Raw genomic sequence first — 23,791 nt, 5'->3', positions numbered from 1 at the left:
GAAAATGAATCCCACTTGTAACTATTAAACATCAGATTTTTTTTTGGGGGGGGGAAATAATCCAGGAAAACAAAGAATAAAATAATAGCTAGTTGTACCTTCCCTGAATAATGGCTGAAGTTAAATATCTAACAGTGCGATGCCAAGATGCAAGTTGAGGCAAAAGTTTCTATTTACTGGGAACTGTAAATACATGAAACGAAACGGAATCAGGAGTGGATTAGTGGCTGCACTGGAACTTGGGATGCGTAGTGTCCTTGGCTCCATAAAGATGAGAAGCTACAGTCTCTCTGTGTGCTGCCGCCTCCGTTATTTTCTATGTCAATCTAACTGAATAGCAACGATTCCTCCCATCTAAACCATCCACATGCTACATCTGTGGTGTTAAGCTCATTGATCTGGCGTTCCTTCTCCAACCAGGAAAAAAAAGAACTCCAGGTTGTCTCTCTCTCTCTCTCTCTTGCTATCAAGCCAGGCTGAGACACAGATATAATTCTGCACGGCCAGAAAGGACTCCCTTCATGTTGTCCCTTCCTGGCCATGCAGCACCCAAAACACTAGTCCCCGAAGCTCAGTTGAAGAACGGGTCCGAGTCCTCTTCCATGTTGACGTCAGGCACCAGCTGATCCGTTGCTTCCTTAGCACCATATCCTGAATTAGACACATTAAAATCTGTAGAAAACCAAGGGTGGTCCAGAATTTCCTGCGAAGTCAGCCTTTCTGAGGGCTCCCGGCGCAGAATGCTACGTATAAGGCATTTCGCCTTGGGGGATAGAGTCTCTGGAATGCTGAACTGCCCGCGCCGGATCTTGCTGAAGAGAGAGCTAGGCTCAATGTCATGAAAGGGGTAGCGTCCAACGAGCATGGTGTACAGCATGACTCCTAGACTCCACACGTCGGCCGCCTTGCCAGAGTAGCTGCCGTTTGTGTTCAAGATCTCTGGGCTCACGTAGGCGGGGCATCCATGCTTATCGGAAAGGGAGTCGTCGTTCCCTCGCAGAATGTAAGCGTCTTCAAGGCTCTCCAATTTTACTCGAGTCCTGTAGGGCAAGAAGAGACAGGCCACAGTTAGACTCACGGGCAAATACCCACGCAGTTGCCTTGTTGCGCCAAGACAAAGGACATTCAAGAATGCTCACAATCTTTTTTTCAATTCTTGGCCCGTCAAGGGAGATGATGTGTACATGGACATCAGCGTCTGAAATTCTCCAGGCACTGGGAAATGGCCCAGGTATTTCCCAAAATGCCAGAAGCTGGTCCAGCAAATGAAAATCCAGGGAGTTAAGATAGGTACTATTTCAGAAGTTTCCTTTCACACATCTCACTGGGCTTGCTGGAAAGCAGAACCTCAATGGGTTTTTAGTTTAGAAAACTGATGGCTTGCAGAGAACTACATAAGCCAAACCAAAGCCTATCATGTCCATTATTTTTTTTAAAAAAGAATAACACTTGAGATGCTTCATAAACACAGCTAAAGACTACACTGAAAAGATACCAATGTAACTCATAACCCAGTAAGTTTTCCCTCCAAGGCATGGTTTTCCCATTAGACACAATCCCCATTTCTCAAGTTTAAGGTATTTGTTTCATTTTGCTTAAGGTATTTGTTTAAAAATTGACAGAAAGTGATTTTTTAATTATTATTAACTCAAACAGTTATAAGACTACCCCTAAAATAAAAAGAAGAAAACAGTAACAAGGGCAAAAAAAACCCCCAGTAACTTCAGATCATGGTGACTCACAGGAGCATTTTCACTTGTGTAAGAAAAGAAAAAAAGTATATAGACATGCCTTAGAAGTCAACCAGACTCTCACACTTAAGTACAGAAAATGAACACAAGTGATGCAAAGTCATGTGTTTGTTTAGTATAGCAACTGGCCTCTGCAGTAGCCTTGTGAGCTCTGGAAGTTTCCCAGAAATCTAGCACCCCAAAAGGGTTCATTTATTCACTGAATCTTCCTTTCCTCAAGGTTTCACCCACACCCACTCATATTCACAGACAACCGAGCGCTTAGCTCAGTATTCTACCACCAGCTTGTTAGGTTCTAGTTTAGAAAACAGATAGCCAATAAAAAAACTAAAAGCATCCAGCCATATTTACCAGCAAGTCCTTTTGACAAAGACCCTTTGGACAAGGAAGTCATAAATTGTTTAATTCACTAGCTCTTACCTAACAGGACAGAAGCTAGCATTTCACCATGGCTAAAAAGCTATTGTTGATTTCTCCCTCAGTGCATCCTCTATATTCCAAAATCTTCTCAAAAGCAGCCGTTGCATGCCACTGGAAGTCAACCTCCAGTTCTCAGTGTCAGTAAGGAAGTAGTAAAACTTGATTTGATAATGTCCCAGCTAGTCAATAATAATAAAATGTGGGAAAAGCCATTGCTAAGGGATGCTACTCACCAGCTTTCAAAAGCCCTAGTGACATACTATATGCTTCTTATCCTATCAAATCACAAAGGGGATCTTTTATACCGGTAATTTAAGAAACCAGTGTGGGAATGCAACAAAACAGTATTTGGAAAACCTTCAGGTACACATGTGCATTGCTGATGTTGTCCAAGGCCTAACTGAGGTGATAAACCTGTGTCTGGACTATACCACTTCAGATGTGGATTGTGAGGTTGAATTCTTATTCATTAAACAAAACTTATTCTACATAGAAAACTAATATACAGTATGCCACTGAGTCAACTAGACTAGAAACTTTCTCCCTAACCTGGTAGTTGCCCATGTAGAAGGATATGAAAAATAATTAATGAAGGAGCATTGCCCCATGAGGAGCGCTCTGCCCACCAAACCATCTGAAGTGGTACATACAGCCCAAACAAAAATTATGCTACATCATTGAGAACTAAATCCCAGGTGCAATGTTGAGCATAAAGTAGGGCTGGGTAATATATTGACCCAAGCTGATTTGGAGTCCATATTGTGATATCGGTTTCATAATTTTTGACCTGGCGATATATGATGAATCATGATACAGTGGTACCTCTGGTTGTGAACGGGATCCGTCATTTTGCATGTCTGCACATGCGGCAAAACCCGGAAGTAACCCTTTCCGGTACTTCCAGGTCACCGCAGGACGCAACCTGAAAAAGCACAACCTGAAGCAAACGTAACATGAGGTATGACTGAATATGTGTGTGTACGGGGAAAACCGTGAAGCTAGACAATGCCTCTGCGTAGTTCCATCCTTATTTCAGACATAGTGATATAATGGTATATCGTTAATCCTGGATCCAGCAGGGCCCTTATTACATTTGCAACCCTGGTCTCCTTTCATAAATAATCATAATCATCAGTGGTACCTCGGGTTACAAACGCTTCAGGTTACAAACTCCTCTAACCCAGATGTAGTACCTCAGGTTGAGAACAGAAATTGCGCAGTGGCGGAGGAGCAGGCTCCATTAGCTAAAGTGGTACCTCAGGTTAAGAACAGTTTCAGGTTAAGAATGGACCTCCGGAACGAATTAAGTTCATAACCAAAGGTACCACTGTACTCTGCTTTCACTTCCATGCCATTCTTATATAATTTGTCTGCTTCCAGAAACAACTGTTTGCTTTTTAAAAAGCACCAGCAAAAGCTGCCCTTGACTGCTTTGTCTCTCTTGGAGGGCCGGTTCACGTTTACGATCTAGAAATACTATGTGCACAACAGACACCTAACCTGTGTGTGTGTGTTACCCAGCAACACACAATGTGAGATATATGGCCTATTTCCATTGTTTGTCCGCTTCCAAAAATAGGTGGAAGGTTTGCAGAAATCCAGGCCAACATAAGCGCAGCTGTAGCCGCACGTTGAGTCGCACATTTCATTTCCAAATGGGCAACACACAGACCAGCTTTAAGTGAAAGCCGGGAACAAACACAGAAATAAACTATTACGGGGCACAGCCACTATCTCTTTAGCTGCAGTCAGGCACTTCTTGCCCGAAGGATGAACAACCGGAAGCAAGCAAGATCTGAAGCATATAGCCTTGACCCTTCCAATTCTTAATCAAGGCATACTTAAAAACTTGCTCGCAGCTTCTCTTTTAAGTCTGCCTCCCTCACTGATTGTTTTGCAGATAACAGCTTAGGACACATCTGCTTACAGAGGCATTTGGGAATGAATATGACCATTTCAGATGCTGCAGCTGAATTGTTCCGGATAGTTTTTATTGATCTAATGTGATTTTAACGATGCTTAAATTAATTGCTTTATGCTTTTTATTATGTATGCTCCCCTCCCTGAGATCTTCCTTGATATGGGGAGGTTTACAGATGCAAATAACAAGCAAACAAATAAGAGCTAGAAACTCAGATATATAAGCTAGGCGCCAAATGGCTCCTTAAACCAGGGTTACAGTCGCCAAAAAGGAACACCTGTTTCCCATTTTGGGGCCAGACGGCTTGAAAGTTGTATTTTTCAACACAACCTTTCATTTCCTGAAATTATTTCTGGTTGTGCTAATTAAATACAATGGATAGAATACTACAGGATATGTTGCTGATGTGTGAAAACATGTACCTCCAGATGGTGGGAGACGTCAGGCGCCATCTTGGCGCTTGGTCACAAAATGGTTGATAACCAGGTGCAAAATTGCCCGGCACCTGGCAAATTTCGAACACTGAATACAAAACAATGACACTTGAGGTGATTTTCTCAGAAGCACATACCATTTATATCTCAAGTACAATCTGAGGGGGCGGGGGAAAGGTCCTGTGCTATATCACTGAGCTATACTTCTTCTCCATGCCTGAGACCTGTGGAAGCCTATTTGTTTCCCAGTCCCCACAAATGACGTTCCCATACAGTTCTAGTATGTGAAATCCCTACCACCAAGTGTTGCCAGCTTTATCATAGACAGATCCACCCCAGCAACAGATCTTTTATCAACGTAGGAGGGTTGGTTGGTTTGGGTCTCCGGAATGAAGATTAGAAAACACAGAAATTCTGAAGAATATAGAAGCTGCCTTTCCTTTGTACACCCTGTTAACTTAAGCATGTGTCATGCTGAATATGCATACAGGGTATTTGCTTTATTCTGTTCATATCCTGGCAATTTATGTAATCATCTTCCCCACCCTTTTGCCAACCCTGCTTTCCCTCAATTATCTCTGCTGCTGTGTCAGTCAACATGCAATGCCCATAACTGCCACAGATAAGAAACCAGAAAGCAGCGTGCTTTTTGTCCTTGCCTTGGCTACCTTTCCAAAAGATTTATCCACTTCCCATGTCTCTCTCTCTATTCTTCTGTTTATTCTTTAGCAGAAAATCTGACATTGGAGGGTCAGGAACCCTCCCCACCTCAACTCTCGTCTCCCTTCCTGAGATATCTGTTGCTTAATGGACTCCGGGTTTTTTCTGAACAAAAGGGTGTCCTTTTGTTGCATGTCTGACTCCTGCCACAAAGACTGGAATACCAATCTTGGCTTCGTTTGATTCTCAGTACACGCGCACACACCAACCCTTTCTATACTGTACTGAAGAATCAAGGACCTGCAGTCACAGCAAAGCAGATTTTGTTTAAACCAGGCCACTGAACAACAGCTGCCCTTTATCTGCATGTTCCACTATAATCTCTCGCAGGATAAAGAAAAAAGGAGGAGGAGGAGGAGGAGCCATGCTTTCATCCTGCTGAATGGATTGGACCAGAGCAAATACACCGTGGATCAATGTCTGGGTGGCTTTTTACACACACACACACACAGAGAGAGAGAGAGAGAGGGGGGGGGCCTTCATTTGTTCATAAAACTGATTACGGGGAAAGTACAAGAACCCTAAAATTATTTAGCATAGACAATTGCTACCCTAGTGCATCCGAAGAGTAAGAGAAACAAAAGCATGACACATTATGATTAGGAACTGCGGTATTGTCCATAATTTTGGTTGGCTTGGCAGCACAATCTCAAATGCAGGGAAAGAGAGACTACCTGCAAGACAGTAGGAAAGCCCAGGACAATGAATTGTCACCTCTCTCCCAAGTCTGTAGAAGTGAATGCCAGAGGGTGGTTCTTTGCCTCTAGCACATGGTAGGAAATGGGGGGTGGGGGGAGGGAGAGAGAGAAACACGTCATTTCCAAATTATCTGCAATGTATAAAGAATAAGCCACATTGTGTCATGCATCCAGGGTAGGCGCAGACAGCAGTGACTAGGGTTACATTTATGACTAGGGTTGTATTTATGGCATCACCTGCAATGCTCTTTTTTGAACCCAGCTGCTAAACAAAGTGCCACAGGCAGAACAGACACAAAACTCCAATGGATATTTCAAGCAGCAAGTTGCCAGCATCACGTTTTAGATTAGAATCTAGATTTAGAGTCGGAATGAAGAAAAAAAATATATTCTCCTAACACAAGCTTCCATTTTTAAAGACATCCTGTGAACCAATTGTTTTGCTGTTTCCCTTAGCCATGGGAATGGTTGCGCTGAAATTAGTTAGATAAATAGGGGCTTCCACACAGCTAGATAAGATCCGCTTTATAAAACTTACTATATAATGCAAAGCCTTCTGTCAGAGCCAGTGTAATTAGAGTATATCATTTCAGTTCGGAAGAGGACATAGAAGAAGCACTTGGGCAGACAGCATTATGCAGCTCTCAGATCACTGACAGAACCCTGCATTAGCCTAATGCTTAAAAAAAAAAAAAGCAAGCTTGAATCATTGCTATTTAAAAAGGGGAAGCTATTCTGCCTGTGAATGCTTTCCCATTACTGGTGAATGAAACCACAGAAGTGCAATCAGAGGGCAGCAAATAGCACTCAGACGGGAAATGCGTCTTTGTCCCCATAGAAACCGTCAGGGAAGCCCATGAAAAACAATACCATTCTGAATTTCTTATCAATATGCCATTCATTACTCGAGTACATTCAGACTTGGCCCTTTTGCAATGTAACAAAACCTGATCAATTAAGCCTTTTCCAGAAGGACCTTCAAAGTAAACTCCCGAGTTAGCATCCGTTTCTGGCAAACAATCAGCATGTCCTACACATTTCCCCCTCTACAGCGGTTCACATTATTCTTCCCTGATGAATCCGAGGGTTACAAAAGAGATTCTGATGCACAGGGAAATCCTATCCTTGAAATGAAACCCACTGAGCACAATGTCATCGCTCCACTCGCCCAGCATGCTGGCAGAGCACTATGCAACACTAGTAGTGGGTAACCGCGCAAGCAGAACAATACACTTGATCTGGAAAGAGCCTACGCCTTGAGTCTCTGCCAGGGCTAAGGAGACAACATGGTGACCCTGCTGGCACGACAAGGAAGGAACAGGATGGGTTGAGAACTTGCAGCTCTTTAGATGTTGTTGGATTCCACCTCCCATCAACCCCCGTCAGCATGGTCAAGGATGAGTGGAACTGTGGTCCAACAATACATTTGGAGAACCACAGGTCCCTTCAACCCTGGAGCTGAAGTAAATCAGGATCTGATGGTGCTTCATGACTGGGACCCCACCAGGGATGGTGGAACGTTATGTTTTCAGAATGAAGCAACATGACTTTACAAACCCCTAAGCAAGTCAGTGGGGGTCATCACAATGGGAGGGCAGGATTCAAACAAAGGAGTCAATCAGAGCACGTCACAGGGCGTATATGGAATCACATCGAGTTCTAGAGCATGGAACTACAACATCCTTGCCACTATGTGCAATCACAGTCCTGTAGACCTGCTGGGTCTTTGGTGATGTGGCACTTTGGAAAGGGGGAGTAAAAATTCAGGAGCAGATGTAAGACTTGATTTCTCAAACCCTTACATGTACCATGTCTCGAGATTCCAAGTACCAACATTCATCAGGATGATCCACTCCACTGCCGCATCTTTTGTTACGCAATATAAGCAAGTAATAATGATCCACGAGTAGATGTTGAAATCCAAAAAGAGTAGTCTAAACTCTGATGCCAAAGGAAGTTGCATAACTATTCCCTTTCTGTTATTTGATAAATGAGAGTTATTGCCCAAAGAGGATGAAAATACAAACAAAAAACCCCTCCCACAGTCTTTCGACACATGGACAAGTTCCAAAATCATGAGAAAAAAGCGGGGTGCTTCTGGGATGAAAAGTGATCTCTTCTTTCACCTGCCACAGCAAAGATGACCCTTCATTTGACCTTGTGACTTTCTTCTCGATTCTGAGTTAATGAGGACTATCATCCTCCATAGTTACATAAACATGGCTTCTCAGCATGTGTGCACCTCAAGGGGGGAGAGTTGCACAAGAAAGCAAGAGGGAATGGCACAGATATCAAAGTGGAGAAAGGAAAGAATCCGGAATACAAAGGAAAATGGAACACCACTCAATTTTTACCGGCGAGATCTGCAGTATCATAAAACCAACTGACGTCGTCTTGCAGAGGATGGGTTGCATATGACATAGTCGTAAAAGGATGCAATTCAATTTAAAACTAAATGCAGATCTTTATTTTCCCCTCCTCTAACATTCTATCCAAGCTCTAAGCATGCTTTTGGCTGGTCTTCCAAATGGTGAATTTCCTTTCCTACGCTGAGTCAGCCAGACCCACAAACCAGGCAAAGAGTGCTGGTACGATCAGGGAGCAGCAAAATTGGGTGCAGGCGGCAAAGCCTATTGGGGGGAAATTCAGCAAAATACCATTCTGGTTGATACCCCACATACACACAATTCCAGCTCAAAACCAACCTGCAATCTGGGCTGCCAGAGACTCCGATAAACTTGTTCTCCTGCTGTGATCCCACGAAATATTCCCATCCCTGTTTGCACTTGCAATTAAATTAAAAATGGGAGACATCCTGGTACGCTATACATTAAGTGCAACGTGTAGCTTGGCACACAGATCCCTGGAAATTTCATATTGGCATCTAAGGCAGGGATACCCAACATGGTGGGTCTCATGTATTGTCAGACCACATCGGGCCAAGCTAGCAAGGGTCCAATGGTCAACGATGATGGAAATTTTAGTCCAACAACCTCTGGAGAGCAGCACATCTGCTACCCTGATCTAAGAATCTGGAATATATGCTCAGTCCTGTCTGTGTTGGGCCGACCCTTAACAGATCAGTGCTGCCACCTGATGTTGACAACTAGGACAAATTCAGTGTGGAAAAAAGTATGGGACTCCCACCCCAGAACCTCTGCAACCAGGTCAAATCCCAAACTCTACAGCCTCAGTTCCTCAAGTGGAAAAAGCAACAGCCTACCACACAGGGTTTCTGAGATGAAGCATGCTACGAAAGCTGCAAAGCATTTTGTGACCTAGCATGACTGCAGAAACCCATCACCGATGTTGTGATCGTTCCGGAACCAATAAATTCATAAGCTCAGCCTTAAGAAGCATCTTAAAACAGGGGCCTCCCATAATTCCTCCATGGCTCTTCCCCCCCCCCCTTTACCCAAAGCATTGCTCAAAAGGTTACTAGCTCCAACTATAAATCACTGTAAATCAGCTGGCTGCAATAAAGGGTGACAGGCGGTTAAAAAACCAGAGTCATTCATTGCTCTGAGAAATCTTACTACTTGGCAACCGGTAAGGAATGTAACAGCTTGTGTCTCTGGTCACATTTTTGTGGGCTGAGTTTCCTTTCGCTGAATTGTTAAATAAAACAAAACAAAACAGAGCAGAGCGAAAACCTGAAATGATCTACCCAAGCATCTACTGGAAGGTATAACTAGAAAGCAATGCAGTAGGACTTTGCATACCCCATTAGTAGTAGTAGTAGTAGTAGTAGTAATTATAATTTATTATTTATACCCCGCCCATCTGACTGGGTTTCCCCAGCCACTCTGGGCGGCTTCCAACAAAATATTAAAATACAATAGTCTATTAAACATTAAAAGCTTCCCTAAACAGGGCTGCCTTCAGATGTCTTCTAAAAGTCTGGTAGTTGTTCTTCTCTTTGACATCTGGTGGGAGGGCGTTCCACAGGGCTAAGACTTAGGTCCAGCTCCTAAGAGAAGGGCAGTGGGAGAGCATCCCAGGTTCAGTCCCCCAGGTGGGACTGTCCCCTGCCTGAAATCCTGCCTGGAAACTTGCTGCCAGTCCAGTGCAGACAATGCACCACTAGATGGACCACTGGTATGACTTGTTACAAGGTCACTTCCTATGGGCCCCAGTGGCACAATACCTACTTTCCTGCAAGCCAGTTGTGTCTGGCTGCTGTCTTCCCTGGAGGTCGAGGTACAAGGGGCATAGGAAGCAATCATACCTACACTACTATTCCATCTAGGCATGACTGTGCCCATGAGGAAGGAACTCCTATGCCACTGCTACAGTGATATGCTAATTGATCAGCTTAGGTCTTGCTAGGACTGACTCTGGCCTTTGCAGATTTTGCTTGTAATGCAAATCCTAGCTAAACAAGGTAAGCAGGTGGGATTAGATAACCAAAGTATACAGACCAACATAGCTACATACAGACCTAGTAGGCATTCATGTACCACACGGGCTTTTTAAACTATTGGGACGCAAAGGCAAGTCAGGTTCTTTCTCAACTCTCAACTAGAGACAAATCTCTTTTATGCAAGGAAATTCAGAAGTAAACAGAATGCCTTAAGTCTCAATATTTTAAAAATGATTCCAACCTTGTTAACAAGACTGATTAACGAGCACAAACTTTTTCAGTGTCAAATATTGTGACAGCTAATATTTGAATATAATTGAAGATTTAATACCCTCCAAACATTAATAATTTGCTGGCAAGAAAAATAAATCTATCACTCAAAGCAAGCTCTGTACCTAGGCAGTGTTTTAGCTCTAGACTCTTATAATTTAAAAGAGCATAAAAGTTATTTCATGCAAGACCCACAGATCGATCCTTCTCAACAGACTTGAAAGATAGATGGGACCATGCCTTTGTGCTTTGGCCCCGACATCAAATTATTTGCATCCATTTTGCTCCGACAACTCCACCCACACAAGAGATCTAGGTGTTGCCATTTCAAGCACACAATTTTGTAGGCAAAGTTGTATGCACAGCCCAGTGGCTTCTTGGGCAGTTCCCAACAAACAGCGGAATGACTCAAAGCATCTAGGACACATTTGTGGCACAGCAGCCTATTGAAGCTTCCATTCAGGTAATAAAGAAACCTTAATTCTTGCATCATAAAGCACTCAAAGTCTTACCCATAGCGCAGAAAATGTAAAGCTGGGGAACTGCACCTCCAAGAATTAAGGATCACAATTTACAGTATACACTTGTACAAGGAGAGTCTATGAGCATCCTGTTTGATAAGGTTGGGACTCACCTAAGCACCTGCACAAGGCTGCATTTGCAAGGCAACTAATGAAGAAGAAGAGTTTGGATTTGTTATCCTGCTTTATCACTACCCTAGGGAGTCTCAAAGCTGCTAACAATCTCCTTTTCCTTCCTCCCCCACAACAAACACTCTGTGAGGTGAGTGAGGCTGAGAGACTTCAAAGAAGTGGGACTAGCTCAAGGTCACCCAGCAGCTGCACATGGAGGAATGGGGAATCAAACCTGGTTCACCAGATTACGAGTCCACTGCTCTTAACCACTATACCACACTGGCATCAGAGTCAAGGACACACATAACTGCAATGTCAGATTAGAGCATCTGTACTGAGGTGGGCAGCAGCAGCAGCTGATAACAGTGCCCCAGATCCACACAACAGCTAAGAACTAGGGAGAATCAAGGCAGACAAAGTACTGCTAACAAGCAACCATGAGAGTACAAGATCACAGGCGTATAGAAAGGAAATAAGGAATGTGTAATAACAGGGAAAGCAAACCAAATGGCAGTCACAAAAGGGAGCATGCTCTCTACACACACTGACCTAAAAGATTCATTGGACGAAAATGTGTGTGTGTGTTTAAATGGAAGGGGGTTTTTTTTGTTTCCACGTAAGTATTCCAGTTCAGGCTTTTGGGCACATGCCCCAACCAGGCTTCCCAAATTCATAGTTGTGACAAGGTGTGCAAGGAAAAAGACACCACAGCCGTTGCATGAAAAGTAGCTGCAATCAACTGATCTCAGCCACCTCAGTTAAATTAAGTTCTATGTTCCACTACAGGGAAACATAGGGAACTGCATTCAAAATCCTTCTCATTCCAACCAAGACCCCAGTTACTCTATTGTAGGCCCAGGGGTGGGGGGAGAAACCAACACATTACAAGCAATGGGGGGGGGCGCATGTGGCACTGTGGTCTAAACCATCGAGCCTCTTGGGCTTCCTGATCGTAAGGTCAGCAGTTCGAATCTGTGTGACAGGGAGAGCTACCATTGCTCTGTCCCAGCTCCTGCCAGCCTAGCAGTTTGAAAGCACACTAGTGCGAGTACATAAATAGGTACCACTGTGGTGGGAAGGTAAACGGAGTTTCTGTGTGCTCTGGCTTCTGTCATGGTGTCCCATTGCGCCAGAAGCGGTTTAGTCATGCTGGCCACATGACCTGGAAAAGCCATCTGGGGACAAACGCCAGCTCCCTCGGCCTGAAAGCAAGATGAGCGCCTCAACCTCATGGTCAAATTTGACCGGACTTAACCATCCAGGGGTCCTTTACCTTTACCAAGCAATGTCTTTTCCCTTCCTCTCTAACAACACTCCATTCAAGCTGCATCAATTTACAGAACCTGGCAAGAAATACTGTTGCCTGACAGCAGAAACACAAAATATCCCCCCCAAAATATATATATATATATATCTTTATAGATGTTTGAGTTCTAAATCAATAGTACTTTGAATACAATCAAAAGTTCCTTCCACGTCACCCAGGAATTATGCTGAGGAAGCTTGAACATCACAGCTTGAGAAGGCGGTCCAACTAATTGAGTTTGCAGTTAACATTTCCTATCACCAACCACCACCAATTTTATTTTGCCAAATACATATTGCCAGCTAGGAATTGGGCATTTTGCCAGTATTTGGAAAATGGGAAGCAAAGGAGAAAGACTTGCCTGTGTGAGCACAGGTGCGTGCATAGTGTGTGTGTGTGTGTGTGTGTGTAACACAACAGGCAAATGTTCTGTCTACTCTTAAAAGCTTTCCTGGTTTCCTTGGTAGGCGGGGAAACAGTCAAAAAGTGTGAGAGCATTTTTAACATTCATCCAGCGATGGCAAAGCAAAGGAAAGCTGAACACTCTCACCAGTCAGTCAAACACACTGGCCAGTTTTTTCTTTGTAGATACCAATTATTGTGGTTTCAGGAATGTACTGTTTCACGCTTCGCATTTGAAGAAGACTTTATGAAACATGCTAAGGAGGTTTCAAGTAATGCAGAAAAAAATTCTAAGTCTTTTTTAAAAAGTGTTTTGCAGGTCACCCTGAAGACTGAGCAACTTTTTGTTTCTGGTCCTCATTGTTCTAGCACCATTCCCTGTTGTGCCTGTCAACTCCAGCCATGGCATTTACCTTACGTGATGTAAGTACCCTAGAAAACTGATAAGCACAGGAAAGGAATTCTAATCATCAGCAGCCCCAAACGCACTAATTAGCAGACACTCACTCTTGCTTGCTTGCTTGCTTGCTTATGGTGCCAAGATGGAAAGGTAAAACACCCCTTTGCCTTATCCAGTCATCCCAAACATCTAAGAATCCTGCTGTATTTACGGGACATCACACAGGCAACATGTCTTTTTTCCCCTTCCACTGCCTCCTCCAGTCTCCTTACCTCCATGGATATTATTAGCAAGCTTAAGAAACCAGCTTAACATGTGTTAATTCATTACATTAACAAAGAATTACAAAAGGTCCCTTCAAGTCAAGCTTAATGCATTGAAAACGTGTGTGTGTGTGTGTGTGTGTGTGTGTGTGTGTGTGTGTGTGTTTTAGAACCTCTGCTCCAAAAGTGAAATCTCCACAAAATGCTTAAAAAGAGAGAGAAAACAACAAACATCACACAGGTAACTCACATCTTATGCTTCTTTTACTTACATGATCACAGCTTTTTGCAGGTGAGGAGGAAATAAATGAATGGAAAGAGGAGGGAACCCCCTCTTGATTTATTTATTTCCACCCACCCTTACACAGCTATTCTTGCAGCCTTACTCAGCTTTGGGGAGGAAGCAGGTAAGCAGTCCAAAAGCAGGTTAGCAGCTCCCCACACCTTGCAGTTCCAGTGGGTGGCAGTTCCGAGGGTTCCTGGCTTTGCACATTTTTGGGTTTTACGAGTGGACCCCAGGAACCAAACACTCGTGTAAGAGTGTACTAAAACAACCCAGACGTCCCCATGCTTGCCCCGCTTAGAAAAGAAGCAGCGACACCTGTCCTAGCTTTACAGGCCGGTAAAAGGTCTGTTAAGTGATTCACACATTTTTACCTGAATGAGAAGGCACACTCTTTGCCTCTAGTCTCCATGTTCCCACCTGTAATCAACAGAGGCAGCCCTTTGGGCCACTTGGTGCAAGATTCTCCGTAAGGCAGAAGTGAATCCCGGCCAAACTTTTCAGTGGGTAGGGTAGGTTGGGGTTTACAACATCCTGGCAACAAGGGCTTATTGCTCCAAAAAGCAGAATATAGATTAAGCAGTCGCCAAACCGGGGTGGGGTTGGGGGCGGTACACGCTTTATTCATCCCTTCTTCTTTTTATTTATCTTATAAACCCATCCATCGCTTTTCTACCACAAAGCAATCTCTCACAGTAACTGCCAAAAAACAACAACCCACTTTTTCCCAGGAATCAAATGAATGGAAAATAGAAATCCACTGTTCAAAAGATATGTTTGTGAGTGTAGATTGTGTGTGTGTGTACAGAAGGAGTATTAACGTTGGTTTTAAGAGGAAAATCACAAGTTAACTTGTACAGATTCTAGTTTATGAGGAACACTGTGTGTGTGTGTGTATGCATGCATGCGTGTAATTTCATTACATCTTAATCCCATGTTTCTCTCATGTAACTCATCGCTGTACAGATTCTCACGAGGTCTCCCATCCAGACACTCACCCCACCTAGACCTGCTTAGCTTCAGCTACATGGCGGCAGTGGCTTCACCCCAGGGACCAGAAGGAAACAAGGTGGAATAACCACCACCTGCTCTCTGAGATCTTCCATCAAAACTGGAAGGCATGTTTCCTCTACTTTCATATGGGGCTAACAGTACGAGCCTTCAGAAAACAACCCCTTTCAAAACTGCATCCCTGACACACTCCTTGGTGGATTCCAAAGGGCCGGGAGGAAGGGAGAGAAATCCCTTACCTTTCTTCATCCTTGAAGATGAATTTCCGCAGCTTGAGATCTCGCAGCACCAGCCCGCCGTCGTGACAGTGCGCCACAGCAGACGCTATCTGGTAGAACAGCTTGGCTGCTTCCTCCTCCTTCAGCTTCTTGCAGGTACGAACAAAGGAATGCATGTCCCCATAGCTCCTCTCAAAGAACACATAGGCTTTCGTCTCCCCGAGAATGATTTCAGTGATTTGGTTGATGTTGTCGTGAGGGGGCAGGCAGAAGCAGGGCGCGAGCAACTCTTGGTAGCAGCCGATATCAAACACCTAGAGATGCAATTGGCAATAAAAACAAAAGGGTTAGAGATAGAAAGGAAACAGGCTGTAGCAAAGGCACACCGATTTAAAAACTAATAAAAACCTCTCTGCATATTACCAAAGCGAAGATGTCCAAATTGCAAACTGGCGCTTCTGTTTCAGCAGACTATGCCCTGAGCAGTCTGGAAGTGCTTTCTTCCTTACGAAAACTAAACGAGGGTTTTCACCCCAACACACACTCCAACCAGCCTACGTAAATTATATCAGCGAGAGAAAGGAAAGTGAATGGCCTAATTTCCTGGCTGATAAGAGGGAAGAAACATAAATAGGCTTGTTTTAAAAAGGAACGTCCGATTCTTTGCAAACAAAAGCATAAAAAAAATTCAACGACAGCTCAGAATCTATGAAAATTCTGATTCTGGATGGCCAATAAAGCTACAGCAAAGAGGAGCGGAGGGAAGTACAGTCATACCTCGGGTTGGGAACGTTGCGTGTTGCACGTTTTCAGGTTATGGACCACGCCGAACCCGGAAGTACCGGAACGGGTCACTTCTGGGTTTTGGCGCTCGCGCATGCGCAGAACCACTAAATCGTGCTTTATGCATGCGCAGAAGAGCTGAATCGCATCACATGCGTGCGCAGATGCGGCGCTGCAGGTTGCGAACGTGCCTCCTGCACAGATCACGTTTGCAACCCAAGGTTCCACTGTACAGTGGTACCTCGGGTTAAGTACTTAATTCGTTCTGGAGGTCCGTTCTTAACCTGAAACCGTTCTTAACCTGAAGCACCACTTTAGCTAATGGGGCCTCCTGCTGCCGCCGCGCCACTGGAGCACAATTTCTGTTCTCATCTTGAAGCAAAGTTCTTAACCCAAGGTACTATTTCTGGGTTAGCGGAGTCTGTAACCTGAAGCGTATGTAACCCGAGGTACCACTGTATCATGCTTCAAAACATTTAGGGTTCCCCCACTCTTGTTTTGCTCTTATGCACTGCCTCTGAGGGGCTGTCCAATCTGTCCGTCCACCCATATCACCAATGGATCCAGCACCCAGACACTCATTTAGCTGTGATTCCTGCATTGCAGGGGGTTGGACTAGATGACCCTCGGGGTCCCTTCCAACTCCTCAATGCTATGGTTCTATGCATTTACATCCCACCTTTTTCTTTTTTCCTCCCAAGGAGCTCAAGGTGGCAAACATAGTTCTCCCACTCCTCATTTAATCCCAAGAATCCTGCAAGGTAGGTTAGGTTGAGAGGCAGTGATCGGTCCAAGGTTACCCAGTGAGCTTTCAAGGCCAAGAGCGGATTTGAACCCTTGCCTCCCAGGCCCTAGTCCAACAATCTCGCTACTATACCACACTGGCTCCGTATCTGAATGAAAACTCTGCCATGGGTTTTAAAGAGTAAGCAGAGCATGCTACATTTCTTTAAAAGGACCATACTCTCTGGTAAGCCAGGGCTGTTGTTGTTTTGTTTAAAAAAACTAAAACTTTTATTAACATTTTTACCATTCACACAAATTGGTTACTGACATAATTTACCTTTCTCTTCTTATATGTGATAATTGCACTCTCAGTTGTCTCCCAGTTTCCCCCTTACCTCTGTATTCCCATTTTATTTTTTAAAAAACCAGGGTTGAGGCACCATACATTGTTGGACTCCATCTCCCATCAGCCCCAGCCACCATGGTCTAAATGGTCAAAAATTATGGGAATTGTAATCTAGCAACACCTGGAGGACCACAGGTTCCCCCTTACCCACCCATCTTGCAAACCAAGTTTGTGCTACTATCACCGCCTTCTTCTGGTTATCAGAGGGGTAAGTCAACATGGTGCCCTTCAGACTTCAATTCCCATCATGCCTGACCACTGGCCATGCTGCCTGGGGTTGGCGAAAGTTGTAGTTCTGGAGGGCACAGCCTTGTTTCCCATTTCTACACACCACCTTCCTTTTCCACAACCTAGATAGCTTGGTCGATTAAAGAACGTGGTGCTGATAATGCACCTGAGGTTGCAGGTTCAATTCCCTGATGGGGCAGCTGTGTATTCCTGCATCCCAGGGGGTTGCACTAGAAGGTCCTCAAGGTCCCTTCCGACTCTACAATTCTATGATTCTATTCTCTGGCAGTGGAAGGAATGAGGGAAGTCAAAATTCTTGTTGGGCAACACAAATAGTGCCACGGTCCGCAACTCATATGGAAGCTGAAGGCTCTCAAATTCCTTCCTCCCCTCTCCAATATGCAGGCAATGGCCTCTTCCATCCCCAAGCACCAACAGAGGTTGGCAGAGTCTATCCCATTCCCCACTCCTTGTCTATCCCCATGCTCTTCAACCCTAGGTTCCCAACAGTTCTTGGGCTACACTTCCCATCTTCCATGACAATTGGCTAAGCTGGCTGAGGAGGATAGGCGTTGTAGTCCAACAACAGCAAAGCACCCAAGGTTGACTGCCACATAGGAATTTGGAGCGGAGATACAGAAAACACCTCCCTTGCTGTTTCACAAAAGGAAGGAGTTAAAGAGGCCTTTGGTGACGTCTCAGAGTTGTGTCTGAAATGCTAAAAAACGAGGGAAGGACTCTGCTGTGTTTCCGTTGCTAAGCAACAGAAAACACAAGGTTTCGGTTGCTGTTCACACGGTGACAGGGCGGGCGGTTGTAAGATGAGGCAAAATGGATAGCCCTTCGCTTGTGATGGCTTGCATAGGAGAAAATTCTGGGAGATGTGCAACAGGGAAGCTTAGGTGCAAACGCAATGATGGCAAACATATGAGACGTCACTTTGGGGTTGAGCCCCCTGGGTTGCGAGTTCCCTACCCATAAGACTAGGGAAATGTTGTAATGGACTTGCAAACTTGTATTTGCCTTATGGAGATTTTTAGTGCATCTTTTTTAAGCAGAACGAGTGGCTCTCTAACCTTGCAAGCACATCCACCTTGTGTTCTCGTGAATGAAATGGCAAGGAATCGCCAAGCATGCTGGGAAACTCAAATATAGATATAAAAAAAATGTTCCACTAATCCAGCGATTATGAATGAATCAGTGCTTGAGACATTTGGATTCCAGGCAATGGGAACGTTTCATTGAGAATAACGGGTGCACTGCAGTAAGAAGGCATAACCATTGCGTGACACAAAGGCCTTCATTATTCGCAAAGGCTGTGCGATTCTGATGCATTTGTCCCTTGGTAATGAAGGTCAGGAAGTTACAAAGTCAGATTAATGCTGAAGAACGCAGGCCAACCCTATTGCGCAACGTAAGGATAAATGACTGTGGCTCACCACTTGCTCTTTCTATAGCTTGTAGCTTAGCAATTCAGAAATTAATTTAAGGCACGCAAAACCTGTCTTGAAGCCATTATCTTGATGTCATGCTCTGAAGCGGAACAGCACTTGCCTTTGAGATACCTGCTAGCAGCATCCCATGCATGTCCATTCAGAACTAAGTCTCACCCAATTCAATGGGTCTTGCTCCTAGGTAAACATGCAGAGGATTGCAGCAGAAACTCTCTAGCAAGTTTCTATAAATAAGTGCAAGCTTTGGCATTCCATGAACTGCATTCGCCACAGCTCTTCCTGTTATTCCTGACGCGTGGAAAGAGAAAAGATCTTTTACTAGGGCCTGTTGACTGGTTAACTACATATCTGTAAAAGGGAAGACCACTGCAGGTGGTGTTTGTTTTTGTCTCCTCCAGATGTCTTTCTTTCTTTCAGGGGAACCCATCCATGATACCAGAAGCTGTGGGAACAGATATACATTCCCACCACCTCTGCAGCCTCCTTGTGAAATCTTGCAGCACATCCTCTGCATGATATTATTTGTCTACTCTGAAGTCGTGCTGAATCCAATGAGGCTGACTCCTAGGTAACCAGGATCAGGATTGCAGCCATGACCACCTTCTAAGTACTATAAAAACGTGTGGCCCTCATGCAAGCAAAACGTTTCCCCTTAATAGCCAAATTTCCCCCTAAGAGCCATTTTTTAAAAAATAATGTCATTTTGACTGGCTCCCCCAAAGCTTATCTTTGTTGTTCTTTATAACGCAAAGTCAGGACATGTGACTTTATAGGTAGTCCAGTGTAGCTCTTTCCAGCAGCGAGAGTAAAAAAAAAAAAAGCTCATTTGGATTCTAGAATGGCATTTTGCATACTCAGGGGGTTCCAGCCAAATTAAATTAAGCCTCATCAGCCCCCCTTTGTTATCTGGCCCTTAATGGGGGTGGGTCAGGTGGGGCTAATCCACAAGCCTGTTTTTACTTAGACAAGTCGGTTGATTATTATTATTAGCTGTATATGCAAGGGCACTATTTTTTCAGGAGCAGCCAAAGAGGCAGATTTTGTTTTGTTTTTTAAAGGCAAACATGAAGGGTTACAATTTTGCAAGCGAGGGGAACTGAAATGTTTTTGGTTTTTTTAGGGAGGCGTTCAGTTACGAAAAATGGTTGCCAGTGTCCTCAAAGCATGAAAATTCCTAACACTTCCCCATCCTGAAGCTCAAAGACATTATAATGGACAAAGATGCTCTTTCATACAGGAGTTCTGCTTCTGTAGCACAGTAGTTTCCTATACCTTTAGAACACAATCACAGGTGGTTTTGGATCGAATTTAACTACTAGATGTGTAAAAAGAAGTTACTAGCTCCTGAAAATCTTCAAGCAGATAAGGCAGCCTTGTGAGATTTGTGCATCTTCATAAAGATGTCATTCTTTGCATTTCAGCTGCTCGTTCTTTGGCTTTCATCTGCTCCTCCCACAAGAGGAGGCTGATAATATTTTGATCTGCATCTATTTTGGACAAACTAATGCATGCATTTTAAATGATCTGCACCATCGCTCCACTTTCTGGTTCCTTGTGCAGTGGAAGTCCTTGCAAGGTCAGAGAGGCTCTACTTTCCATAATCAGGTATAAACTGCACAGAACTAAATATTTATTAAGATTTAAGGTTCATGACTCACGGGTGGCCAGTACATTTTTTACTGCCCTGAACAGAGAGCTCTTTGCGATGAACCAGGGGCTGCAGTTTAATTTTGTCACCACATATGAATCTAAATAAAAACATCCACCTGGTCAAAAAGCTTGGATTATTTAAAGGGTAGTCCATGTGTCTATATCACAGCCTACCGATTCAACACTAGGATTGCAGCTTGTTTGGGTTTTGTTCTCAATCCCATAAAAATACACATTTTGGGGAAAATATTCTGTGATTACAAAGGTGGTGTAGTGTGGCAATCTTCCCACGCAGCCTTTCCAGGGGCTGCTCCAGGAGCAGATCTCCAAGAGGGCACCAGGGAGAGTGAAAGAAAGAGTAACCACAGCAGTTTAGGAACAAAGGAAATAGTATCGCCTCTGAGTGAATGGACGCCACTTCCCTCCATAGGAGAAGCATGTGGACTTCCTTTCTCCACAGTTTACCTTCACTGGGGAGCTGAAGAGACCGGAGAAGGCAGCAACCTACCAAGTCTGAGCCCTGTTGTTGTTTTCTGCATGGCCTTCTAACAAAATAAGCATGCAAGTGTGCAAGGATTTATTATTATTATTGTTTCCTGCTGAAACGTGGGCGATTGTGTTTGCAAACAATCCATGGCAAGGAGGCTTGCTGCTCGTGTGCATTTTTTTTTTTTAAAAGAACTAGGATCCACATTCCAATCCCACACATGTCGCCTTGCAAGTAAAACTCCCTCTCTGTGGAATCAGGCTTCCTCCCAAGTAAGCCTACACAGGACTGCAGTCTTACACAGAGGCAAAGCTGCCAACTTGCCAAGTTTGCATCCAGCACCACCCAAGGGAAGTGAAATATCCTCGGAGGACCGGTTGAAAATTAGCAAGGGATTCCCTTTTGGGAAGTCAGAAAGGAAAGAGAGGAGGGAAATTAGATTATACGTACTTCCACCTATGTGGCCTTCAGAGCCTAACTCCCCTCCTCCTCCCCTCCCCAAGTCTTTGGCTCCAGGCCACCGTTATAACGTGGCCATTGTCTGGAAAGTTGCTGAGAGCCGTTTAAATTATGCAAGGATTTTTTTTCTCCCTGTTTGTTTTAATTAAACTTCTCCCAGTGCTTAAATCAATGGCTCGCCGCCGCCCCCCAGCACACACAGCCCCCACTCCGGAGTACTTTCTAAAAATAAACTCGCTAGACAGAGAAAGGCTTTAAAAAAATAAAAATCCCAGGGGGTGGGAGAAGAGAAGAGAGACAGGAAAGTTGTTACCTTGCAAACCAGCTCCTCCTCGCTGTGCAGATGCACGGCTCGAAAAATGTGATCTCCTTCCAGAGGCTCCAGCAGTAAGTATTTTCCGATGCAAGAAACGCAATGCGGCAAGTTGGGAGTCTCTGGCGGGCTGGGTGAGCCGAGGTTGGGGCTGAAACTCTGGCTGGACTCGGTGGGCCTTACAGAAGAGAGCTCTTCAAAATCCTGGGTTTTATTCCGAGGTCTTCCATAGCGTGCGATTGTGATTGGGGTTGACCTTTGTATGTTCATGGGGATGGAGAGAGCAAGCCCTCCGAAAAAAGGTCCCCCCCCAAAATCACACAACACGCACAGATGCAGGCGGGAGCGAGCAGCAGCAGCAGAGCGCGCGCGCACACACACAACCGTTTTGGAGAGGGGGGGTTTATTGTGAAGATCAGGCCGGCCGCAACGATGCCTTTGTGCTGTCGTCGGAAGAAAAGAGGGGGGTTAGTGTCCAGTTTATGTCGCCGAGAGAGGAAACAGGAGGTAGGGGGCGCGGAGACTGGAGAGCCGGTGGCCAAGCCGAAGGGTTCCCCTCTCCCGGAGAAGCCCGGCACGTCGGGGAGCTTTTGCGCAAGAGAACAAAGTGACACAAACAAAGCCAAAGCGTGAGTCTTTGCAAAAACGTGGCCTCTCAGGAAATGCAACTGTGTTGTTGTTTTTTAAAGAAATAACAATGGAATGAACAAGTCGAGAACGGAGAGAGGTGAGAATCGTTATTAGTATTTGGCTTCCTCTGCGCTCCTGCAAAATCCTCGCACGGCTGGAAAAGTGTTAAGTTCAGGTAACGTGCAGCAACCAGCCAGACGACTGGGTTCCCCCACTTCTTTTTTCCCCCCAATCAATTTTTTTCCCTACGTTTTAACTGTAGATGGCGTCTGAAGCTTTTTCCCTGATAGCAAGGACTATCCAGATATGCAAAAAAAAAACCAAAACCACGACGAGGGAGCATTTAACTTCAGAGGGTCAGCAAGGAGCTCCAACAACAACAAAAAGATGAAAAATATAATATATATAGATATAAATATATATGTATATACAAATACACACAGAGAAAAATAGAAAGACGCTATTTGGTCATCGATTTCTTTACTCCTCTCTCTCTCTCTTTTTTTTTTCTTTTGCGGGAGGGAAAATGTTCCTAAATTGAAAGGCACCGTCACCACCGGGAAAGAGAGAGGTGCGCGAAGATCCACGCGCCCGAGACGACGGCTCTCGTGTGCGCGCGCCCTCGCGTGTGTTTCCTTTGATCAGACAAAAAGTGCAATCAAGGACAGGCGCGGATCAATGCTCTTCCATTTCGCGTGGGGCTGATTTGCTTATTTATCTCCAACAAGAGTGGGGGGAGAAAATCCCTTTACTTTTCAGCAAATCCTGGAGCGCGACGCGCCTGCAGCGGCGATGATGATGATGATGGTGGTGATGATGCAAAAGAAGCAGCAGCATGAAAGACGAATACTTAACAATAGTAGCTCTGCAAGAGAGGAGACCTCCTTTCGCCGGTTTCCTCTTTGTCCCTCCTTTTGAGAGTCCTGAGATGCGGAGGAGATGCTGCTACTTTAAAGATGCACGTTGAATATGTGCGTGTGTGTAGAATATATATATATGTATATATACTCAGTTATTTCAGGCGTCGATCTCTCTTAATTCCTGGAGGTAGGAGGAGGAGGTAGGGAGGGAAAGGGATGGCCGAGCCAATCCCTTTCAGCAAGGCATCATCTCCCCACCATGTATTAATAGCTACTTACGTGCGCTGGGAATTCTCTCGCTGCGTCTCTACTTACTGGGTGTCACAAACGGCGGCGGCTGCAGCAGCTCCAGCGCATTTACGCCGACCCGGAGCGCACAGGCAGGCGAGCAGGCTGGCTGGCTGGCTAAGAGACTGACTGCCTGCCCAGTCCCCGCCGCCGCAGAGCCGACTGGCTCCGCGGAGAGGGCCCGCCCCGAGCCCCGAGGTGCCTCCCCATTGAGCCGGCGAGGCGCCAATCACACGAGCAAAGCCTGCCCAACCCTCTCCCTCCCCTTCCCTCTTTCCACTCACTCAATGAGCCGGCTGCAGGGTAAACAAGGTAAAATATCCTTCCGCAGCGCGAGCTGTGAAATAGGAGCTTTTGTGAGCCGTGGCTGCTGCTGCTGCTACTACAGCTAGTGACAAGTTGTGGCGTTGCA

At 44.9% G+C, this 23,791-nt stretch overlaps 1 protein-coding gene across 1 annotated transcript; it reads right to left on the bottom strand.

The window, feature by feature from the left end:
* Nucleotides 1-401: 401 nt before the first annotated feature.
* On the bottom strand, nt 402-22,065 carry TRIB2 (tribbles pseudokinase 2). The gene is made up of 3 exons (XM_053381024.1): nt 21,602-22,065; nt 15,117-15,409; nt 402-1,040 (listed from the first exon to the last, which is right to left on the bottom strand). Exons 1-3 carry the CDS (start codon nt 21,869-21,871, stop codon nt 572-574), a joined length of 1,032 nt encoding a protein of 343 aa, XP_053236999.1. The 5' UTR covers nt 21,872-22,065; the 3' UTR covers nt 402-571.
* Nucleotides 22,066-23,791: the final 1,726 nt, after the last annotated feature.

Source organism: Podarcis raffonei, chromosome 3, assembly GCF_027172205.1.
Source record: "Podarcis raffonei isolate rPodRaf1 chromosome 3, rPodRaf1.pri, whole genome shotgun sequence".
NCBI classification, from domain to species: Eukaryota; Metazoa; Chordata; class Lepidosauria; order Squamata; family Lacertidae; genus Podarcis; species Podarcis raffonei.
This window is presented reverse-complemented; position numbering and strand designations above follow the sequence as displayed.